At 38.3% G+C, this 25,817-nt stretch overlaps 1 protein-coding gene across 8 annotated transcripts in view; it reads left to right on the forward strand.

Moving 5' to 3' along the window:
* The window catches only part of LOC150086298 (suppressor of tumorigenicity 7 protein homolog), a 172,335-nt gene that overhangs the window by 139,554 nt on the left and 6,964 nt on the right, over window positions 1-25,817 (forward strand). For 6 of the 8 annotated variants that reach the window (XM_090373814.1, XM_090373815.1, XM_090373816.1 and 3 more), the window contains one exon: window positions 4,707-4,799. In XM_090373814.1, coding sequence (XP_090229940.1) covers window positions 4,707-4,799 — 93 coding nt within the window. Of the gene's footprint in view, window positions 1-4,694; window positions 4,800-25,817 lie in introns of all 8 variants that reach the window. The other 2 variants (XM_090373812.1, XM_090373813.1) reach the window with 1 other exon arrangement.

Consider the following 25,817-nt stretch of genomic DNA (forward strand, 5'->3'; position numbering starts at 1 on the left):
CTAGGCCTGATTGAAATTTGTATTTAAATTTTTTCCATCTTTCCAATTGCACTGATTAAAGAAAGCCCCCACATTAAGTTTGGTTACACAATTAAGTAACCAGCTGAAATGAGTGGGTAGACAAATGTTTTCCAGCCAAAGAATTAGAAAGCATTGTCTTAGCACTACCAATAGCTGCTGAATGCATACTATCCAAGGAATCAACAAATTCATGTATAGAATCAAAATTTTTAGCATAAACAATGCTGTTTGTAACAGTGTTCTCCATCTTGTGAGAACAGGATCAGGTGGGAGAGGAAGGGTATGTAGCATATTTCTGTAAGTTGCTATTCTCAAAGGCACTTTTGACAAAATCTTTTTTATACTAAGTTAATTTCACCAAAATTCTCCTGAATTGCCTCTGCCAACCTGTGTAAACCATGGGCTAAGCAAGTAACGTGGATCAGATTTGGATAAAGAAAACTTGTAGTGCAGAAGTGGCTTTTACCATATACGAAGCAGCGTCACTAACAAAACTGCACACTCTTTAACTATGGGTCGATTCTAGCTGTAATAACTGCAAAGGATCCTTAGAAAATATTGATAATGTAGTGAATTGATAATTCACTTTTTCGAGGGCCTTATGAGCAAGGAAAAGGCAGATGTGATGGTTCTGCATCTAATTTTCCACATATATAAAATGTGCAGTATAGCAGCCAAAAACATCTGCCATTTCATCAGTGGACATCCAAATGTAGTTTTCTCCAATATTTTGACAAATTTTACGAATAATGTTGTGATAAATATCATTAAGGTAATTCTTTCTCAAGGTAGATTCATCTGAAATATCTTGATTAATATAATATATATATATATTTGATTATTTTATTTATTTTTTTTTTTTCAAAAATTGCTTGAAGACTCGATTGTTTTAACTTATTAAAAGGGATATTGCTGCTTACCAGGGCGAGAGACAAATCCTTTGAAATATCACTTTTCTCTTCTTTTGAATTACATGGCTTGGTTAAAAAGTAACTGCTCTAGAAATTTTTCCTTTGCTTGGCCATAATGCATGATGCTGTTTTCACATGTTGGTCATTCTGGAATTTTTTCTTGCATGGAACATTCTTTTCGCAAACAATACAGAACAGGGATGGTTGAGGGGGAGAAGATGGAGTGGTTATCAGTGGACACTGTTTTTCGTGGACTGATGTCATTAATGGAGACACCCAAGGTTCAGTTCTAGGTCCATTGTTGTTTTCAATATTTATCAGTGATATTGATGAAGGTATATCAGGCTTAAAGTCTATATACGTTCTAATTCTAGGAGGTATATAGAGTTTGCAGATGATATAAAGGTTGGCAGGGTGGTTTATGACACAATGATGGTATGCTACTGCAACAAGATCTAGAAGCACATGGGCTGAGAAATGGGTTGAAGCTTAACATTGACAAATGCAAAGTATTGCATATGGGTAGCAGTGATCCCACAGTAACATACCAACTGTCTGGTATTATACTCAGAGTAGTGGAAAATGGAAAAGACCTAAGGGTAATTGTGCAGTCAGGTATGAAGTTCTCTGAGCAGTGCAGACAGTCTGCCAGGACAGCTTGTGGATTCTGCCGATGATATGCAGGAATAAGGAGGTAATTATCCTATTGTACAAAGGGTACTAGGAAAGTTTTGCAATATGACGCAACAATGAATCACAGGAAGCTGCTTGTTGCTGCATGTTGAGACATGTTCATACGCGCATAGTAGCCGCTGCGCCAAGTCAATGGGCTCAGTTATTCATTAGTAGTGAGAGTGTAAAGTGCTTGCGATGGCATCGTGGTCACGAAATGAGATAAGGACAGTTTTGCGGTATAATTTCGAGCGTGGTTTAACCATAGACCAGTGCTTAGAAGAAATGACTCTTGCACTAGATGATGATTGTCCAAATCGTACAACGATATTCAGGTGGTATAGAGAATTCCAAAGGGTAAATTTCACTCTGGAGGATTCTGAGAGGCCAGGAAGGCCACGAACGTCAGTTACGGAGGAAAACGCTTGACGAAAACAGGCGAGTGACCTACCAACAGATAGAGGATACTTTGGGCCTAAATGCACCAGCAATTCGTTCGATTCTGCAAGATCATTTGCACGTGAAGAAACTTTGTTCTCTCTGGGTGCCACATCAACTGACTGAAGAGCAGATGACACGACGTGTGACTTGGTGCCGGGAGATGTTAAAAAAGTTTGATAAGGGACAATCTCGGTATGTGAACAACATCGTGACAGGTGACGAGACTTGGCTGTACTATTACGATCTGCCGACCAAGGCTCAAAACAAAGTTTGGGTCTTTGATGATGACGACACACCCGTAATTGTCAGAAAATCCCGATCTGTAAAGAAGAAAATGATAGCTGTATTTTTCAAATCGAGTGGAATTGTGGAACGTGTCGTTTTGGACACGCAGAAGACAGTCACAGCTAAGTGGTATACTGAACAATGCCTGCCTAAAGTCATTGGATCTATGAAGAACCTGCGGCCAAAGTCAAGAATGGACACCTGGTACCTCCATCACGATAATGCTGCAGCTCACCGCGCCAAAGCCTGCACCGAATATTTGACCACAACAGGACTGAAACTTCTTGAGCACCCTCCCTACAGACCAGACCTTGCTCCCTGCGACTTTGCACTGTTCCCGCATGTGAAAATGAAGCTAAAAGGGAGGCGGTTTTCCAGTGATGAGGACCTTCTACGGGCTTGGGACAACGAGTGTGCTTTACTCCCTAGTGAAACTTGGCAGAACTGGTTTAAAGATTGGTTTCGGAGGATGGAGAGGTGTATTGAATGTAGAGGAAATTACTTTGAAAAAATTAAATAAACAAAGCTGTATTGCAAAACTTTCCTAGTACCCTTTGTATAAGGCAATGGCCAGGTTACATCTTGAGTACTGCATACATGCCTGGAAGCTTCATTTTAGAAAGCATGTAGAGCTTCTGGAACAGGTGCAGAGAAGGGCAACAAGATTGGTGAGGGAGAAAAAAGGGGGAGCTCTTAACAAAAAAGGCTTCAGTTCTGCAAATTACAGCATCTGGATATGAGGCACTTGCGAGGTGATCTCATTGAGATGTTTAAGGCGTGAATGGATTGAGCAAGCTTAATGGTGATGGGATTCTCCCTCTTGATCAGACTACACAATTGAGGGGACATAAATTCAAATTGAGGAAGGATGGTTGCAGAATAGATATATGGAAGTTTGTATTTAGCCAGCAGGTTGATTGTTGGAAAAAACTTCCAGCTGTTGTGGAAGCGGATAGATTGAATACAAATTATTGGAGGGGATGGATAGGTGAATTGGGTGTTTTTTTTTTTTTTTTTTTTTGATAATGCTCTGTAAGTTTGCTTTCTTGCATCATGTGCCATTTCTTGATGCTAACAAAGAAAGTAAGTGGTTTATTATATTATACAGTGAAATCCCATTAAAACGAATGCTCTGAGGAGAATGTTCGCTGGTATAATCGCTTCATTATACCAGAACTTCGTTCTGATGAATACCATCAAAGGACCATTATTTGTTTTTCAAACAAGTTCTGCAGTTTTCTAACATGCAGGTAGTAATTTTTACTATTTTACTTAAATATTGATTTTAAAATCAATAATAAAATATTCATAGTGCAAAGGTATACATATATTTGTATTGGTTATCATTTTGAATGGTGTAAATTAGAAGCTATACAGCAGTGTAAATTTTAATAAATTACATGTACAGAGAGCATAGCAAATATAACTTATTGTTAAGCATTAACACATTAATTTTTTTTAAGTTTAATGTTATTTTTTTCGCATATTAATAGCAAAATTCACTTTTAATTCACTCAAGTCTGTAATTTCAGATTGCACTGAAGTGGAATTAGTTACTAATTCTAACACTTTTTGTGCTGAACGAGTGAACTACTTGTGGGAATGCTTCTACAATGAATATGGTTCAAAATCATGAAAATGAAGCTAAGTATGTAGGCATGAAGCAACAGCATATTGTAAGTTGTCACTTATTTGTTAAGGTATGAAACCATGCAACATTACCCAAGATCAGTTAACTTGGTTGCTGAACAACAACAACAACAAAAAAAAATGTAATAAAATAAAATAAGCCCTAGAAATTCTTTTTGTGTTTAGGAGAATCAAAACCCAGGCTTTCTGTTATACAATGTAGAAAAACAGATTGTAGCCATTGTGCTAGCTATGATGTCTATGATATGCCTTTTTGTTGGGATCCTGCTTTTCATGTTTTCTTTAATTTAAGCATTGCTTCCCCCCCCCCACACAACAAAGGTACATAAATGGTATTTCCTCTTGAAAACTTGGGTTTTTCATCCAGAAGAGGTTTTGAAACATGAAACATAAAACTGATCATAGAACACACGATATATAGAACCTCGTGGCCTTAGCACTAATTCCAAACTCCAAGTAATGAGTTTCTGACAAACTGCCCTTGAACAGCACCATTGGGGTATTATCTAGTTTAAACAAACGGTCTTTACCAAAATGCTGCTGCTGCATTTATTAGGGCATTCATTAGGGCTACAGTAATTAGGGCATTGTGTGTATTTGGGATGCAAAATAATCATGTTATACAGCAATTTGGAATTTGATTAATTTTTAATTAATAGGATGTGCTTTATTAATATCACCAATATTACATTTACATTGTTCTTATAATTGTAGTGTTACTTACAGCATTTAGAATGATTCCTTATCCCTTGGAAAAAGGTCACTTGTTTTATCCATACCCTACATGTACAGAAAGCACAGATAGGGAGCTTCTCCCAGGTAAGATTTTTTATTGCAGCTACATTTCTATTATATAAATAAAATAAGAGATTGGCTAGTTGGCATAGTTTATACTTATAAATTTTGCTTTTTTTTTTTTTTTTTTGCTGGGTTGTACAAAATTTAATGAATGTGTCCATCTCAGAGTGTTTAAAAACACATTTTGCACACAACCTAGCATGCCACTAAGGGCGAGTAAAATTGCTGTATTGCATAGGCATTGTATTAAAATAATCTTAGTTATATCCATAGTACTTGCTCTTAACATTTACCAACTCACAATTTAAAATATCTTTGAGTACAGTTGACTTTTCAAAAATATTTTATTACCAGATTAAAGACATGAGTAATTAATATTAATCATATTGATCACAGAATTCTCAGCAAATTCTTGCAGTCTAATAACCAACACCAGGAATGTTGGTTATTAGACTGCAAGCATCATGAAACATTTGGCGGTTAAATCATTCAATCTACCAGCTCTGTTCCGTGATGTTTTCTAATTTCTGTCTGTTATTTATATTACTTCCTTAATTCTTATATATATATATATATATATATATATATATATATATATATACATACATACAAGGGTGGTTCAATAAAGAATTGCCCTGACCTAGCTGCAGAAGTGCTAGCCTGTTGATTCTTGGCACAGGTTTTAGTCCTTCTCTATATAGCCACCGTGCAGATTTACACATTTTTCCCATTGATGGATGAATGGGCTACGGATACCATTTTTGTAGAAGTGGTGAGGTTGGTCTTTGAACCATGACTGTTGCAGAAATGAATGTCTTGTCGTCAGGGAAGTGGGTCCCATGAAGAAATGATTTGAGGGAAGAAGTCTGATGGTGCAAGGTCAGGTGAGTAGGCTGGATGGGGCAGTATTTCATATCCACAAGTGGCCGCTTGTGTTGTTGCAATTTCAGAAGTGTGAACTGGGGCATTGTCTTGAAGCATTCTCACACCTTTGGACAGCATACCATGCCTACATGTTTTGATTTTATCCCGTAATTTTGTGAGTAAGTTGGCATAATAGGTACCTGTAATTGTTCTACCTTTTGCCAGGTTATCAGTCGTTATTACGCCTTTCTCATCCCAAAACAGTCAGCAAGACCTTTCCTTCTGACGACGCTTGGACCCTTGCCTTCTTCGGGGGTGGGGAACCATGATGTCGCCATTCTATGGACTGCTTTTTACTTTCAAGGTCGAAATGGTGTATCCAACTTTCATCCTGAGTGATTAGACGAGAGAAAAAAGTCTTCCTAATTTTTTTTGGCACAGGGCTAACAACTCTTGTGATTTCTGTTGTCGATTAGCCTTCTGGAAACCAGTCAGTAATCGGGGAATCCATTTTGCACTCAATTTCCATAAATGGGGTTGGTCGTGAAGGACTGTTTCAACAGAGCCCACACTAATCTTCACCTCCTGGGACAATTCATGCACAGATATCCGGTGACCTTCCATGATTAACGACTTCACTTTTCTGATCGTGCTGTCATCAATGGCTGAATGGGGATGACCTGGAATGGGCTCAGATTCTACCGATGTCCGACCACACCTAAACTGTCTATGCCAGTGCTTCACAATGCGGAATCGAATGCGGAATCACTCCAACTGAATGCAACACGAATGGGGCTTCATCCTTATATATAGCAGTCATCTCCTTGTGGAGATTTAGGAGATTTCCCCTTCAAGAACAGATACCGGATTACAGCACTGGCTTCAACTTTATCCATGATGCTATTTCATCACACGTTCAGCTCTGTAAGAGAAAAACAAATTAAGACAGCTGAAATTTTACACCTTTAGTACAGAGATATGTATGATGCTACACACAAAATATCATGAATCTACGATATCTGGAAGTAGGTGAGGGCAATTCTTTATTGAACCACCCTCATATCATGCTTACAACTTGGCAACAAAAATTATTTCTTTTTTAAAAATTGATTTAATTCTGATTAATAGCAGAATTCAGTGTCTCATCAGAATCTTTCAGATGATATATGATGTTGCTTTGCAGACAGATCTTGAGAGTGAGATCGTGTACAAAGATAGCCTTAGTAATGTATAATAGATAAGTTAAACTTAACTCAACATATAAACATTCTGAAATATCTCTGAATATAGTTAACTTTTCCAACTAAATATTTTATTATCAAATTAGTACAGGAACTCCCTGATTTACGTAATACTTGACTTACGAAAATTCGATTTACGTAAGTTTTTGCCCGCCGGTGCAAACTTAATTGTGGAAATGTATTTTGCATCCCTTAGGAATAAATGGAGGTATCGTGAAAATATCATAATGTGAACCCAATAACACTTTTTTTTTTTTGTAATTCGTTCCAAGTCTGTGGAAGTTGAAAATTTCCCTATACAGTCAGTCCTCGTATAACACGTGTTTATACTACACGAATTCGATCATACAGGATTTATAAATAGGGGAACGATATTGTATATAACAAGAACTGAATTCGCTTATGCATGATTCGCCTTTGTGTTTACAAGAAATGGCAGTCGAATGCGGAATCACTCCAACTGAATGCAACACGATAGCAATGAAGAGAAGATTCTGAAAATGTATTTATATTTTTATATCAGTGAAGTGGATACACATTTCACCATAATAACATAAAAACCCACACAATTGCAGCTATCGGTATTATCGCAAATGCAATTAGATCGAGTTTGCTACCAGTTTATAACAGATTCCACTAGCAGAAACACAATAGTGTGTCTCTGCCTTTATGGCAGAGACACACTATTGTGTTGTTTATTCAGTTGCTACACGTGCACAGCTTTGTTTATGTGTATCAGGCGTGCCTCCTCATTTTGTAATTGTGCTTTATTCCCTAAAAATTAGTAAAATACTTAAAAAGTTATGAAAAGGAAGCATCCTGGTGATTTTCAAGGCCATGCTATTTCGAAGATCTGTTTATATTCTTATCATGTGTCCATATCCAAATTCATTACTTCATACAGCATGACCTCCCCCACTTTTTCTTACTACTAAAAACACCATGAACAATCAAACTAATAGAGCAAGCTTATCTGTGAAAAGATCTAAACCTTCCAAACACTTTGTAGCTCATTTCACAAATATACGTGGTTTCAGTTCTAATCTCAACAATGTCCATTTCCACTTGCAGTCTGCCAAACCCAATGTACTTTTTCTGACAGAATCTGAGTTATCAGTTGATTCAACCCCTGCTCATCTCAGTTGCCCAAATTATTAGCTGTATGATTCCTTTCGCCTCAAAGGTGGTACTTGTACATATGTCTGTTCCGATATTCCCTGTCAGAGATGTGGTAATTTGGAATCTCTTCTTTTCGATCTTCTCTGGCTTAAAACCTCTCTACCTCATTCTGCCAAATTCATCTGTTGTCTCTACCGTTCTCCTAACTCCACTAATCACTTGGTGCTCTTTGACTTCCTCTCTTTGCAATTTGACTTTCTCCAGTCCAGCTTTCCTAACAGTGAGGTAATTTTCCTTTGAGATTTTAATGTCCACAGCTCTAGCTGGCTTCCATTCTCTAGTGACACAGACCCAGCTGGTCGAGATGCTGAGGCTTTTAGCATTAGCATTAGCATTAGTAGAGGCATTTGATGCAAGAAAGCAAGCTTATGCAGCATCAGCCAAAAAAAAAAAAAAAAAAAAAAAACCGACTTCCACTTCACCCCTCTGTTCGTTCAAAATACCTGTCCAGCTGAGCCTTAAACTTATTTAGGCTATCAACCTCCACCACAAGGGATGGGAGTCTGTTCCACCAACCAACCACCCGCTGGCTAAAGGCAAATTTCCGCACGTCTGTCCTACATCTGTCTTTCCTCAATTTCAATTTATGCCCTCTCAGGTGATTTTTCTGAGCTAGAGGAAGAATCCCATCAGCATTGAGCATGCTTAAACCATTCAAGGCTTTATACACCTCTATCAGATCACCTCGCTGGTGCCTAGTCTCCAGACACTGTAATTTGCAAAACTTAAGCCTTTCTTCGTAAGAGCACCCCTTTGTTCCATTCACTAATCTTGTTGCCCTTCTCTGTACTCGTTCCAGCAGCTCTACATCCTTCTTGAAATGAGGCCTCCAGACCTGTATACAGTACTCTAGGTGTGGCCTGACCATTGCCTTATACAATAGAATAATCACCTCCTTATCCCTGAGGAAAAATTCCTGTATATCTTTGACAATACTCCATGAGCTACTCTTGCAGCCCGTCTGCACTGCTCAGAGAACTTCATATCTGCCTGCACAACCACCCCCAAGTCCCTTTCATTCTCTACCACTGTCAGTGTAGTACCACAGAGTTGATACGTTGCTCTGGGGTTGCTGTTTCCCATGTGTAGTACTTTACATTTGTCAATGTTAAACTTCATTTGCCACCTCTCAGCCCATCTGCTCAACCTTTCCAGATCCTGTTGCAGCAGCATAGTGTCAGTAGTGTCCTTGACAACCCTGCCAACCTTTGTATCATCTGCAAACTTGGACATTAAGCTTGATATACCATCATCAATATCATTTATAAATACAGAAAACAATAATGGACCCAACACTGAGCCCTGAGGGACTCCACTAATAACATTAGTCCACGATGAGCAGTGTCCATTAATTACCACTCTCTGTCTTCTCCCCCTCAACCACCCCTTTATCCATACCAGCAATTTGCCTCCAGTGTCACACTGCTCCAATTTGTGTAGCAGTCTTCCATGTGCAACAGTATCAAAAGCCTTTCTAAGATCCAAGTATATAATATCAAAGTTATTCCCTGCATCCAGTTCTTTTGTGACTGCATAGTATCCAATCAAGTTGGTCAGGCAAGACTTCCCCTTAACAAAACCATGCTGTGTCTGAGCTATAACTGAAGTCTTGTCTAAATGATCCTGCAGTGCTTCTTTAACCAGTGACTCCATTAATTTTCCTGGAACAGAAGTTAAGCTCACAGGTCTATAATTACTTGTGTCAGCCTTTGATCCTCCTTTGTGAATTGGGGTGGTCAGGAGCGGGAGTGCACCTGCACTTAGTAGCACCTGCTCATTGATTAGACCGGGGTTCAAGCCCCTGACTGCTAAATACGGTCGATCTGCCAACCCGCACTGGACCAGCGTGGCAGATTATGGTCTATTTCCCTCAACATGAAGTGTTGAGGAGGCTTCCATCCTGCAGTGGGTTGATAATGGCTACAGTTTTGCACATTTCCAGTCTATGGGTACCTCCCCTGAGTCCAAGGAAGCTCTCATAATTATGGCTAAGGGTTTGCTTACTTCCTTTGCTGCCTCCTTTAATATAACTGGATAGATCCCATCCACCCCGGGTGCCTTTCTTGTGTTTATCTTCAACAGTTTCTCCTCCACTTTACTCCCAGTTATTTCAAGATTCTCTAACTTACTGCTAGAGTTGAATACACCTCTGGCATTCCCCTTGCTGAATAACTCCTCATGTGTGAATGTCGATGCAAAATATTCATTTAGTTTGTTAGCTACCTGAGCAGGATCATCAACAGTTGACCCATCAATATCAAGTGGACCAATCTGATTCATCCCCTTCCTTCTAGAGTTTACATAAGTAAAGAACTCTTTGCTGTTTTTCTTTGCTTCCCTTGCCAAGGATTTCTCGTAATCTGCCTTCGCCTGCCTAACCTCCTTTGTAACTTGGTTGCATATCAACTTGTATCTATCATAGGCTTCTGTGTCATGTGTTAATTTGTAAGTATCCCATGCATTTTTCTTCTCTGCCATATGCCTCATTAGTTCATCTGATATCCATTTTGGCCTAAACCTTGAACAATATTTCTTAGTTGGTATGTAAAGCCTAGTAGCTTCCAAGATAAGTTCTTTGAATGCTTCCCATTTTGAATTTGCTGTTGGTAACATCATCAGTTGGTCCCACTGTATAGAATTTAAATACTGTCTCAGTCCATCGTAGTTGCCCTTACGGAAGCAATAACCCTTCCCTTTACCCCTAATGGTAGTTACCTCTTTGATTAAATCCCACTTCAGCACACTGTGATCACTGCCACCTAGTGGTTCATTTATCTGTAGATTCTTAATGCATGAAGAATCACTGCTGATAATCAAATCAAGAGTATTACTCCCTCTAGTTGCCTCCTGAACATGCTGATGTAGAAAACAATCATCCAATAAATCCACAAAAGCCCTGCTAGTGTGTGAGTAACCAGCCTCCAAATTCCAGTCAATATCTGGGAAATTAAAATCTCCCATTATAAGACTCTCTGATTCACTGGCCCACTCTATTTCCCTGTATAGTTCCTTATTATACTCATCAGAGTCGTTAGGCCTATAGCACACTCCTACTCTCAATTTTGATCTCCCAATGCTTATGTCACACCAAACTGACTCAACACTGCACTGTCCAGCGATGTCGACTGGCTTCACTTCCTTGGTTTTATGTGTTTCTTAACTAATAGCATAATCCCTCCCCCCTTCCTATCCTGTCTATCCTTTCTGTAGACGTTGTACTCCCCAAATTGCAGTTCTGCATCCCTTATATCTGTGTGACACCACGTCTCTGATATCCCAACAATATCTGCCTTTGATGTTTTGAGCAATACTTCAAATTCATCAAATTTATTTACTAAACTCCTAGCATTGGTGTACACGCAGGTATACCTGCACCTGTTTCTATTCTTAGCTACCCTAACACAACCCATGTGTTTACTTGTACCCCAATGGCTCCCAGCAGTCTCTGAAATACCATGCATCTTGTTTTTCAGGCTTCTGCTCATTCTAATAGAAGCAGTGCAAGAATCTCTTTCACCTCTGCCAGTGGCTACTGTCAATCTATTGGTCTTTGTCTCCCCCCAAGCTAGCAGTTTTCCGACCCACCTAACACTGCCTCGATAGCATCAGCAAATATTCTTGCACCCTTTCTATTTAAGTGTATCCCATCCCTGTAGAAACAATCTCTCCTGTTAACAAGTACATTCCAGGCTGAAAAAAAATTCTACCCCTTGAGCCTTGCACAATCTTTCCAGGGCCGAATTGATCGACAAGGCTCTCATCATATACTCCCTCCTATCGTGTCTGGGCAGAATTGCAGACACTTTCAAATTCAACCCTAATTCTCGGCTTTTGTTCAACAGTGACCTGTACTTGTTAAGTAATTCTGCCGGTCTCCTACTCTTAATATTATTAGTGCCAATGTGTACAACTATATATATCACCTTTTGTGCCCTTAAAAGATGATATTCGCTCTACAACGTCATCAACCTTTGCCCCTGGCAGACATACCCTGGTCCTGTTCCAGGCTTTTGCAATTACTAATGATGTTGCACATATTGTTCATTTACCTACAAGAATACCAGACAATCCTAACTATACAGCCAACACATTTGGTCTTTTTCTCACAAACAACCCTTCTAAGTACACGGTCAAAGTGAGTGGTCCTTTAGGCACCTCAGATCCCAGCTTGGTGATTATCTCTTCTCTAATGGAGCTTTTATCTGATGGCTATTCCCAACCTCGTGTTGTTTGGCACTGCAAGAATGCAAAATGGGATGACCTGCGAGATTTCTTTTTTTTCTGAAAAGTTTCTGAAATTTTCAGAAACCTCTTCATTCCTATTTATTATGGATCAACAGGGCTTACCTTTATTTTAGGTATAGGAAGCTTCTTTTCCAACTCTCCTTGTCCAACTCTCTAATAATTTTTCATGGGGAAGGCGATATCAATTTTGGAGAGTTGGAAAAGAAGCTTCCTATAGCTAAAATAAAGGTAAGCCCTGTTGATCCATAATATAATAGAATATAGGAAATATCGAGCACTTAATAGCTCTCTAGTATCAAATTCCTATTTATATATTACAACGATGAAGGGAAACTGACCAATGGAAAGTGCAAGTGGTGGTAGTGCCAGGAAACGAAACAAAATTGATTTAGAAATTAGGATGAAAATGATTAAGAAGTACGAAGACGGACAAAGTTTGTCATCGATTACAAGAGAATTAGGTCTCACTGCTTCAACAGCGAATACTATTTTAAAGGACATTGCATGTATAAAAGAACATGTCAAAGTATCAATGCATTTAAGATCAACAATGATCACAAAACAGCGTTCAGGTGCTATATCAAAGATGGAACAGCTGTTAATAATATGGATGAAAAATCAGATTCACAAGCGAAAGCAACAAGTATTTATGAAGACATTAAGGATAAGTACGGCGAATCCCAAGCCAAGTTCATGGCAAGTAATGGGTGGTTTAATAGGTTCAAGCATCGCACTAGTTTCCACAACATTAAAGTATGCAATGAAGTCGCCAGTGATGATTCTGCAGCTACAGAGAAATTTTGTGATGTGTTTGAAAAAACCCCTTCTAAATCTCCACAGCCCTCAACTTCCGCAGTGGCATGCTTGTCAGCTAGAGAGTTATTTTGGTGACGATGCTCAAAAGGTACAACTTGCTGACATGCCTGTCTCCTCTCTCTTTTTGTAATTTTGTACACTTGTAATTTTTCCTGCATGTGAGATAAAAAAATTGAATAATTCTATTTAGATGTTCGTTGAACATTTCTTTTTTGCTTCTATCAAATTCAGTGTGCATAGTTGCGAGTGTGGAATTTCCCTAAATGCTTATTTAGGGAAATTCCGACTTATGTAGCATTCCACGGAACACAACCCTTATGTAAGTTGGGGAGTTTCCGTAGTTAGTATTGATCAATAATAGAAAATGAATAGGTAATTTTTAAAAAAAATAATAATGTATGCATTTGTTTAGATGTATGTATACACTATTTTAAACTTGGCCATTTTATTGTAAACTTTTTTCTTTCTATTGTAAGTTTAGTCATGATACTATTCTTGCACATTGCAGTAAAGAGAGAGCATAATATTTTTGTATTTCTGCTTAAATTTAATGTAATGATTTTCTTGTAATTATTAACAGGTTAGGTTAACATTTAGCATTAGCATTAGTAGAGGCATATGATGCAAGAAAGCAAGCTTATTCAGCATCAGCCAAAAAAAAAAAAAAAAAAAAAAACCTCTCCCATTTCACCCCTCCGTTCGTTCGAAATACCTGTCCAGCTGAGCCTTAAACTTATTTAGGCTATCAACTTCCACGACAAGGGGTGGAAGTCTGTTCCACCAACCAACTACCCACTGGCTAAAAGCAAATTTCCACACATCTATCCTACATCTGTCTTTCCTCAATTTGAATTTATGCCCTCTGAGGTGATTATTCTGAGAAAGATGAAGAATCCCATTGGCATTGAGCATGCTCAAACCATTCAAAGCCTTATACACCTCTATCAGATCACCTCGCCGGTGCCTAGTCTCCAGACTCTGTAATTTGCAAAACTTAAGCCTTTCTTCGTAAGAGCAACCCTTTGTTCCATTTACTAATCTTGTTGCCCTTCTCTGTACCCGTTCCAGCAGCTCTACATCCTTCTTGAAATGAGGCCTCCAGACCTGTATACAGTACTCAAGATGTGGCCTAACCATTGCCTTATACAAGGGAATAATCACCTCCTTATCCCTGCTAGAAAAATTCCTGTATATCATTGACAAGACACCATGAGCTACTCTTGCAGCTCGTCTGCACTGCTCAGAGAACTTCATATCTGCCTGCACAATTACCCCCAGGTCCTTTTCATTCTCCACTACTGTCAGTGTAGTACCGCAGAGTTGATACATTGCTCTGGGGTTACTGTTACCCATATGTAGTACTTTACATTTGTCAATGTTAAACTTAATTTGCCACCTCTCAGCCCATCTGTTCAACCTTTCCAGATCCTGTTGCAGCAGCATAGCGTCAGTAGTGTCCTTAACGACCCTGCCAACCTTTGTATCATCTGCAAACTTAGACATTAAACTTGATATCCCATCATCAATATCATTCATAAACACCGAAAACAACAATGGACCCAACACTGAACCTTGAGGAACTCCACTAATAACATTAGTCCACGTTGAGCAGTGTCCATTGATTACCACTCTCTGTCTTCTGCCACTCAACCATCCCCTTATCCATAGCAGCAATTTGCCTCCAATGCCACACTGCTCCAATTTGTGCAGCAGTCTTCCATGTGCAACAGTATCAAAAGCCTTTCTAAGATCCAAATATATAATATCAAAGTTATTCCCTGCATCCAGTTCTTTTGTGACTACATCATAGTATCCAATCAAATTGGTCAGGCAAGACCTGCCCTTAACAAAACCATGCTGCGTCTGAGCTATAACGGAATTCTTGTCTAGATGATCCTGCAGTGCTTCTTTAACCAGTGCCTCCATTAATTTACCTGGAACAGAAGTTAAACTAACAGGTCTATAATTACTTGTGTCAGCCTTTGATCCTCCTTTGTGAATTGGGGTTACATTTGCACATCTCCAGTCTATGGGTACCTCCCCTGAGTCCAAAGAAGCTCTCATAATTATGGCTAGGGGTTTGCATACTTCCTTTGCTGCCTCCTTTAATATAACTGGATAGATCCCATCCACCCCAGGTGCCTTTTTTATGTTTATCCTCAACAATCTCTCCTCCACTTTCCTCTCAGTTATTACAAAATCATCCAGCTCACTGCCAATGTTTACTTTACCTACATCATTCTCCTTCCTGAATAACTCCTCATGCGTGAATGTAGATGCAAAATACTCGTTTAGATTGTTAGCCACCTGAGCAGGATCCTCAACTGTTGAACCATCAATATCCAGTGGACCAATCTGATTCATCCCTTTCCTTCTCGAGTTCAAGTATGTAAAGAACTCCTTTCTGTTTTTCTTTGCATTCTTTGCCAAGGATTTTTCGTAGTCTGCCTTTGCCTGCCTAATCTCCTTTGTGACTTGGTTACAGACCAACTTATATCTATCATAGGCTTCCATGTCACCCATTAATTTGTATGTATCCCATGCATTTTTCTTCTCTGCCACATGTCTCATTAGTCCATCTGACAACCATTTAGGCCTAAACCTTGAACAATATTTCTTAGTTGGTATGTAAAGCCTGGTAGCCACCAAGATTAGTTCCTTGAATGCTTCCCATTTTGAGTTTGCTGTTGGTAACATCATCAGTTGGTCCCACTGTATAGAATTTAAATACTGTCTCAGACCATCATAGTCGCCTTTACGAAAACAAAAACCCTTCCCTTTACCTCTGATGGTAGTTACCTCCTTGAGTAAATCCCACTTCAACACACTGTGATCACTGCCACCTAGTGGTTCATTTATCTGCAGGTTCTTAATGCATGAAGAATCACTACTGATAATCAGATCAAGAGTATTGCTCCCTCTTGTTGCCTCACGTACATGCTGATGTAGAAAACAATCATCCAATAAATCCACAAAAGCCTTGCTAGTGTGCGAGTGACCAACCCACAAATTCCAGTCAATATCTGGGAAATTAAAATCCCCCATTATAAGACTCTCTGATTTACTGGCCCACTCTATTTCCCTGTACAATATATTATTATACTCATCAGAGTCATTAGGCCTATAGCACACTCCTACTCTCAATTTTGATTTCCCTATGCTTATGTCACACCAAACTGACTCGACACTGCCCTGTCCAGCGATGTCAACTGGCTTCACTTCCTTTGACTTTGTGTTTCTTAATTAATAGCATAACCCCTCCTCCCCTCCTGTCCTGTCTATCCTTTCTATATACATTGTATTCCCCAAATTCCAGTTCCGCATTACTTATATCTGTGTGACACCACGTCTCTGATATCCCAACAATATCTGCCTTTGATGTTTTGAGCAATACCTCAAATTCATCAAATTTATTTACCAAACTCCTAGCATTGGTGTACACGCAGGTATACATGCACCTGTTTCTATTCTTAGCTACCCTAACACAACCCATGTGTTTACTTGTAACGCAATGACTACCAGCAGTCTCTGAAATATCCTGCATCTTGTTTTTCAGACTTCTGCTCATTTGAATAGAAGCAGTGCAAGAATCACTTCCACCTCTGCCAGTGGCTACTGTTAATCTATTAGTCCTTGTATCCCCCCCAACTAGCAGTTTTCCGACCCACCTAACACTGCCTCGACAGCATCAGCAAAAATTCTTGCACCCTTTCTATTTAAGTGTATCCCATCCCTGTAGAAGCAATCTCTCCTGTTAACAAGTACAGTCCAGGCTGAAAAAAATTCTACCCCTTGAGCCTTGCACAATCCCTCCAAGGCCGAATTGATCGACAAGGCTCTCATCATATACTCCCTCCTATCGTGTCTGGGCAGAATTGCAGACACTTTCAAGTTCAACCCTAATTCACGGCTTTTTTTCAACAGTGACCTGTACTTGCTAAGTAATTCCGCCGGTCTCCTACTCTTAATATCATTAGTGCCAACGTGTACAACTATATCACCTTTTGTGCCCTTAAAAGATGATATCCGCTCTACAACGTCATCAACCTTTGCCCCTGGCAGACATACCCTGGTCCTATTCCACCTATCCTTTTTACAAAGCATGTTCCCCGTTTCCCTGACAATAGAGTCACCAACAACTACTAGTTCCTGTGGGACCAGCGCATTCTGCCTAGGGGGCTGCCCCTGTGTTGCCTGATGACCAAGTGCAAGCTCTGGCGTTGATGTGGGCAGCTGAGAGCTTGATGGGCCCCTCAATTTATTTCCTTCGAGGGCATCCACCCTGTCCTTCAAGGTCTCATAAAGGCCCATAACAACGCTGAGTTGTCGCCTGATTTCCTTGCACTCCTTACATCGTGCACACACAAAGACATCCCCCTTGGCAGTATCATGTCCCGTACCCGACTGCTCCGCAAACATCAAGCAAACAGTGCATTTTAATAGACTGTGATTCAGAGGGCAACTGCCCCCCTCAGTTCTCCCCTGAACCACAGCACTCCCATTAGCTTGAGCCTTTTGCTTTGCTGCTCTGGTCAGAGTCATGATTCCAATTTAATTCAATAAAATTTAAAACAAAAATTAAATCCTTAAGTTATATCCCAAAACAGTTATGTTATATATATATATATATATATATATATATATATATATATATATTTTTTTTTTTCGGTATCTAGTGTTCCCTTTATACAACTTCCGTATCACGTGTACCACTATAGTTATGTATTACTTATTTGTTACGATTAAGTCGTTATATATATATAGAGTTAAAAATACAATTTAACTGACAATAAAGTTTATCAAGATTAATAGATTTACTGATTAATTGACAATATTATATTATGCAGTATACTACACTAAGCTTATGCTATCGTGTAAAAATGGCGGGAATTCACGAACGGTATTTCTACGGACTCGTAAGTATTGATTAGCTTTGAAATCTCGCTATCTCAATTTAGAATAAACTAAGGATCCTGACTAGGTCTATAATCTACTTATAGAAGATAATTTGATATAACAATTGGTTAATAAATCGACTAAATTTGGTTAAAAGACCTCTCGTTCAATTTGTGACACGTGGATTTGATACCGTTACCGATACTAAGTAATATCTACGAAATCTCTGTCTAATTTAAACTTTAAACTAAGTATCGTAACTAGGAATATAAAGCTACTCTAGAAAATAAGTTAATATGACAATTTAAACTAATAAAGCAGAAAATAAATCAGGAAAAACTTCTCTGTTTGAAGAGCTTTAAGGAGCAATGTCTGCACAGGCTAACCTCGCACCTTAATGACTAAAGGCAAGAAAATAGAAAAATTTAGGATAGAAATAGCCACTCTTTTTCATTAAAAATCTAATAGTGCCAAAAATATTAGAAGGCAGTTAACAGTATATGAAATGAAGAAGTTTCTGTTTGTAATAGTAAATTAAACTGAATAAAGATAGTATTGTAAATTATTCCCCCTCCTTTATTAGCCAGTTTTTCTCCAGTGCATTCTTTTTAGCCTCCAGGGCCATTATTAGTAAGAATGGGAAATACTAATCCCCAAAGTACCAAGCACAAACATCAAACTTGTATTAGGTCAGAAATCTGTCCTAAATTTCTGTTTTTCACCTCTAGTTAGGATAAAAATGCTGAATAAATTCAAAAATCATTACATTAAAATCAAGTGTGTGTGTGTGTGTGTGTGTGTGTGTGTGTGTGTGTGTGCGTGTGTGCGTGCGCACTTTAGCAAATATTCTAAATTTTCTGTTTTTCATCTCTAGTACCCCCTGATACCCCCACACTAGTATCAGGCACGCATTTTTTGTATAATGCATGAATATTAGTATAACTTAATTATGAGTAACATCTCTCAATAGAATGCATTACTTTATAAAACTTCTTGGTCAAAAATATTTTCAGTGTAGACTTCTGGGAAGGGGCATCTGAGTCTACCTCGTGTGTTATTTTCAATCAAAACTTTGTTACCATACCATTTTTTGAAGTTGCTCTAGAAAAATGCAACAAAGTTGACCATGTGCAAACTGCTAGGTGAGACAGATATATTCTAGTGCTATTGAATGATTTACCTTATGAGTGCTAATAGTCATTCTAAACATTAAATGAACTTACTGTCCACAAGAGCAGCATAGTAAATGGTTTAATTGCTCTTTTACATCAAGAAAAAATAGCCTTGGTTTAATTTTTATCAACTTAATTAGGGATACTTTTTGTCAGGAATGGAAGGAGCTTTTATAGGACTGACGTCACTTTGTGATATAGTTAGATGATCTTGGGGGAAGGGATCATATGGTTTATCCAGCCACAGGTAAACTCACTGCAGAACACATGTCATACAAATGAACTTTGCTATTGTGCCATCACAAAAATCACCAGAAGACCAAAATAACAAATTATTAATTTGATCTTTTAATATTTTTTTTGATGGTGTAATAGCAAATTCACAATCACCAATGAAGTGAAAGATATATTCTTTAGTGTTTTTAGTACAAGTATTTAGTTCAAAACTACTTTCATCTAGGCAGCAAAAGAAGCATGCAGGGATCTTCAGCTGTACTGCTTTAACCTAGATCACTTTCTAACCTCTGCTGGAAAATCAACAGCATTCGATGAATGCTGTTGATTATCCAGCAGAGGGTTTTGAGTACAGGAAACTGTACTCAAAACCTTGATTTCCTGAGTCTGTTTTGACTCCTGCTGAATCTCTGAATAAGGGCTCTCCATTTCATTCTATCTTCCATTGTATTTTGGAACTCATGTAAAGACATCTCACCCTTAAATGAGTGGTCAGGTGCAAGAGTGCAGTAGGATGCACTCTTTGAGTAAACTGAGGTTCAAGCCCATGACTGATAAATACAGTTAATGTTTGTATTGATAATTTATTGTAAATTCCTCTGACCTGGTGGTTGTGCCGGAGTATAAACAAGAAATTTATTTTTAAACATTGACTTTCTCGTCTTCTAATTTCCTGTCTTCCCAAGCATATTCCTTGCCTTCTTCAAGGAATTGTGTGTGCCCATTACCTGTACAAAGTAGTACAGCTTCTGCTTGAATATCATGGCCTCAAGGGAGTGTGTAGGCTTTATTTGCCCAATACCAAATGATTGGTTTTCCTCCCATCCAAGGGATCCTGAGCAGCCTTATCTAGATCCATAGTTAAAAGGAGTTAACCTTCCTCTCACTTCTCCATGTCCAGCTCTCTCACCCATACAATACCCACAGGAAAAATTAGCACAATTCTGGTCTTAGTGTTAGTACATCCTTATCCTTCATAATTGTAGTCAGTTCTGTTATTTCTTTCCTTCCCAGAGTTAATTTTCTCTTAGTTTCTGTAGCACATTGTCCATCCTTATTAATTCTGGAACCCAAGAAAAAACTATTTACTACCACTATTTAATCTTCCTCATTGCTAAATCTGTTGATCATCTCAATCAATATCATCTTTAGCTTCTTTAAGTTTAACAGGAGTCCAGACTCTGTGTTCTCTCTTGTTTGACTCTCTTAAGAAGTTTTATCATTTTACCAGCATCAGCACTGGCTCCTTGGTGAGCTCTTTGCTTCTTATGAATGATTCTTTTATGTTACAGTCCTGCTTATAAACTTTCATGTATTCTTTCCATCTTTTTATTTCTCTGGGGATGCTAATGCTATTGTGGGCTTCTCTGTGCTTATTCTTTATGATTCCACTCTTTGTGTGAATTTTTCAGAAAATTTCTCTGATCTTTTTGAAAAGATCCTAGAAGCTTAAAAAAAAAGTTCCCAAACTTACAAATAAGAAAAAAGGGAACAAGGTGGCTTCAGTTTTGAAAATTGCTCTTGGCTTTCATCCTTCTCTTCTCTGCACTTTTGAAAGCTTGTTCTGAGAGTCACCTTGTTCCATTTTCCTTCCTTGTAAGTTGGGAAAATTTTTTTTAGATTCTTCCTTTATGCTGTCTTGCATCTCTTCCCAGAGTCACCAAGTTCTTTGTCAATCAGGTTAAAAGCAAACCATATGTAAGTAGCAATAATAAACATTAGGGAGTAAGATTTTGAACTTTGTTTATAAAGTTTAGGCCAAATAGGTGTCGAACAAGTGTACCACTGTTGTTGTAGCCTACTATTGACCCAACAGAGAACCCGATTAGAAGAATAAAATTAATTATTGTTAAGAAGCACTCATATCTCTAATACAGTAATAAAATATTTTAGAACATGTGTTGATAAATTTCAAAGAGTGATTATAAGTAAGTATTCCTTTAAAACGTATGAAAAGTGGTAATTTTACTCTTACTAGAGGAACCATATATTCCAGCATATAATTTTGACTTTTGAAGGTAAAAAAAATTACCACTAAACCCATTAATTGACTTAGATACTAGGTATAAAGTTTGGACCTTAAATTCGTATATACCTGTTGAGATCCTATATACCAAACATTCTGGCATACATACAAGCTTACTTTTCATGTACCAGAAAATCATCTAAAAGTTTAAGGTGAACTCTTTCATCTGTTCAGCTTTCATTGTGTGAATGTAAACCAAATCTCTGTTGGAAACTTAATTTTGGTGTAATTTTTCTTCTGAAAATAATCATTGGTTTTAAACAGCAAAACTACAATAATAATAAAAGTAAACTTTCAAGATTGTTAGTTTCTTGTGTAGCAAATGTGCCTCCATGTTGAGGTATTGCTGATAGAAAAAACAATTTGCAGTACAATAGTAAACAGACAAGTAATAGCTTGGGTACATAACCAAAACCACCTGATGCACATATAGTATCAATAAGAGTGATGTCACATCATCACCTATGCCTGTCAGGTTTGGTTTTGTGGCCTTCTACATGGAGGCATACTCTATACACTTCCTACTTCCTTTGCGGTTTACTGTGCAACATACTAAAATGTAAATGTAAACTTTTAATTGGAAGAACAGAAATAATTGAATTAAATATTGGACATTAGTTCTTAATATAGATTTTGCTGTGATATGCCACTGTGTGAGATACGAAAGATGATTGTAAGAAAAGACACTTGGTGGCTCCTATGGTGATTATATGATTAAGACAAATTTTCAAAGCAAAAAATAGAAGCTGACTTGTACAGTATACCAAGTTGTTTGATTGATTTCTCTCCAATACTTAAGATCCAACTAGAACTGCATTCTGTCAGAAAAATTATCTGTCATTATTGCTTTTTTTTTCTGTTAAAAGAAACAAGTTAGTATGACTTTTATATTCAAACCATGAAAATTTCATTTCAGTGCATCCATTCCGGCCCCAAGTGCCAAGCGAGTGATCATAGCGATATTTCCCAAGTGATTTGAAAGCGTCTTTTCTCTCAGCGACAGATTGTAGAGATTGTTAAAACCCTCTTTATTTAAAGTTATTTAATTTTGGCTTTTTCTAAATAAAGAACTAAGCTTCGTATCAAGGAAGGAAAGACACCTTTCTTTTATATATATATATATATATATATATATAACCAATTTCTCTAACAAACTAACCACTAATCTCGTATCGCTTGGTCACTGGTGTCACCGCTCCTACCTCCACGTGGCGGGGCTGGTAGTCTGAGTATAAATCCAATACTCGGCGAAAAGGAGCAATTATGGACCCATAATTGCTCCTTTTCGCCGAGAAGGAGCAAAGGGAGCAATTATGGACCCATTAATATCACCGACTGTAGAGCCTACGTGCTCGCATGAACTTGAGTCATCTCAAGCAAAAAGAATCAAAAAAGATGATTCTTCACATGACCAACCTGCTTTTCTAATTTTACACTCTTTATCAACGAAACCTCTTAGTAGCTTATCGCCATTTCTTGTGCAGAAAAGCAGGTACTCCCAAAATTGTCAAATGCCTTCGCTCAGGAGATCTTATAGAAACTTCCAATCCCAGTCATTCTAGACAACTCCTGAAGCAAACGACCTTCGGAGGCCTTCCCATTTCAGTAACCCCGCACAGAAGTTGAAACACCTCAAAGGGAGTCATCTCGGAATGGGACCTCCTTAATGTTTCTGAGGAAGAAATTGCCGAAGAACTTAAAGCACAACATGTTGTCGGTGCTAAGAGAATTATGACCAAACAAGATGGTGTCCTTACACCCACAAGAAATGTTATCCTTACCTTCAGCAGTCCGAATCTCCCAGAATAAGTAAAAGCTGGCTACCTTTCCTGTAAGATCTGACCTTATATACCAAATCCACTCAGATGCTTTAAATGCCAGAAGTATGGTCATTCTCAAACAGTATGCCAAGGTAAGACAATCTGTCCCCTGTGTGGCTCATCAGACCATTCCCAAACTGAATGTACAGCAGCAACGCCAAAGTGTCCCAATTGCCAGGGTATTCATCCCGCATATTCTAGAACTTGCAAATTATGAAAAATGGGAAAGAAAATAATGAAGTACAAGGTAGAGAAAAATGTATCTTACCAAGAGGCACGTAAACAGATATTAAATGTGATACCTGGCAAAACATATACCAATGCAGTCAAAAACACTAAAGAATTTTCTACACAGACTTATATTACTATTCCTCCTAAATTATCTCTTACTCAATGGGCTAGATCCATCCTTGTGGATGCTGAGACACTGACAGCAACAAAGACAAAGAGTCCATCAAATGTTACTAATACAAAGCCATCCAAGCCACAAGACGTTCCCAACTCAGGCACGTTATCAAAGGAGAAAGATGCTCATCGTACACAAAATAAACCAACTGAACGAACTATGGAAATCGATGAGAAGTTAGATAATGAAGATGCTGTTCTCCTGCTTCATGCTGATGATGAGATGGATATTACTCACCCAGTCTTTTCAAAACGAGAGAAATATAAACAGGATCGAGGGAAGAACAAACGATCAGATCAATCCACCTAACCTAAACCCAAGTAATGCAGAAAATTATTCAATGGAATTGTAGAGGACTAAGAAGCAATCTTGACGAATTAAAATACTTAATGCACCAGCATGATCCTGCATGTATTTGTCTACAGGAAACTTATTTATCATTAAATTATACCCCATACTTCTCACGGTATACGCTGTATAGATGTGACAGATGTTCTGAGTCTCCAGCAAGAGGAGTAGCAGCAATATTAGTTTGTAGTAATGTACCATCGAAACCCGTTCAGCTTTCCACTAATCTAGAAGCAGTAGCCGTTCGTATTGTTCTTGGAATTAATCTCACTCTTATCTCCATTTATATTCCACCAAACGTTTCATGTTCCATTGCAGAACGTGACAACTTACTTAATCAACTGCCCCAACCTGTATGCTTTCTAGGTGATCTAAATGCTCATCATCCTTTGTGGGGTTCCCCGAACATAGATCGTAGAGGGAGGATGATCGAAACTGTACTTGATAACCACCACTTAACACTACTGAATACCAGTGTGCATACTTATATCCACTTGCCTACAGGTTCTAGCTCTGCTCTGGATCTGTCCATATGTTCCTCGTCCATTTATCCTAGCTTTGATTGGACAGTATTAACTGACCTTCAAACAGTGATCACTTTCCTATAATTTGCAAAATACAGACGGATACAAACTATACATCTAACCAAAGAATTACGTGGAATTTTCACCGAGCTAACTGGGAGAAGTTTTCGAAAACAGCGCAATTTGATAACCATTTGATTCTTACTGCACCTATTAATAATGCCACTAGACATATAGTAGAAGAACTACTTGGAGCTGCTGTTAGCGCAATACCAAAAGTTAACCTTACGAAACAAAGGTATAATAGTTGGTGGACAAGGGATTGCTATCTTGCCAAAAGGAAACAGAACAAAGCTTGGAACATTTTTCGTCGAAATGCTACAATGGAGAACCTTATAAACTATAAACGGCTGAAAGCTGAAGCACGCCAAATTCGTAGAAAAGCTAAACAGGATGTGTGGATTCGATTCAGTTCTACTATCTGCAGAAACACTGACCCCAGAATAATTTGGAGAAAGATCCACATTCTCAGTGGAAAGTGTCAACAAACCAAAGCCCCAATCCTGTCCTGGAAAGGAATAGATATTTCTTCTCCAACTGATATTGCAGAGACATTTGCAGTCACTTCATCTCAATCTTATGAAGACTCATTTAGACACAAAAAAATGTCCGTGGAAAAATATAAAATTAACTTTGTTACAAAACAATCTTATTCTTATAACCTTCCGTTCACTATGAATGAACTCAACGAAGCTCTCCAGAATTCTAGAAATAGTTCTGCTGGATCAAATGGCATTTTCTACATAATGCTTCGCCACCTCAACTCAAACTCAAAATCTATACTACTGAAATTTTACAATAGAATCTTTGAGGAGAATGTTTACCCTGATACATGGCATCAGTCAGTTGTTGTAGCCATAGCAAAACCCGGTAAAGATGCTTCCTCCCCCAATAGTTATCGTCCTATATCTTTGACCAGCTGTTTAGGAAAGATAATAGAAAAGATGGTTCACAAGAGACTTGTCTGGATTGTTGAAGATCAAGATGCTATATCATGCCATCAATTTGGTTTCCGCCGTAACAGGAGTACAACTGATGTCCACATCAAGGTTGAAGCTCACATTCGAAATGCTTTTCTTAAAAAACAGCACATGGTAATGATAACTTTCGATATTACCAAAGCATTCGATACAACCTGGAGATATGGAATCCTCCAAGACTTATACAAACTTGGACTGAGAGGTAACCTGCCTAGATTCATTCAGAAT

This window comes from Mastigoproctus giganteus, chromosome 5, assembly GCF_048544385.1.
Source record: "Mastigoproctus giganteus isolate SK-2022 chromosome 5, ASM4854438v1, whole genome shotgun sequence".
Taxonomy (NCBI): domain Eukaryota; kingdom Metazoa; phylum Arthropoda; class Arachnida; order Uropygi; family Thelyphonidae; genus Mastigoproctus; species Mastigoproctus giganteus.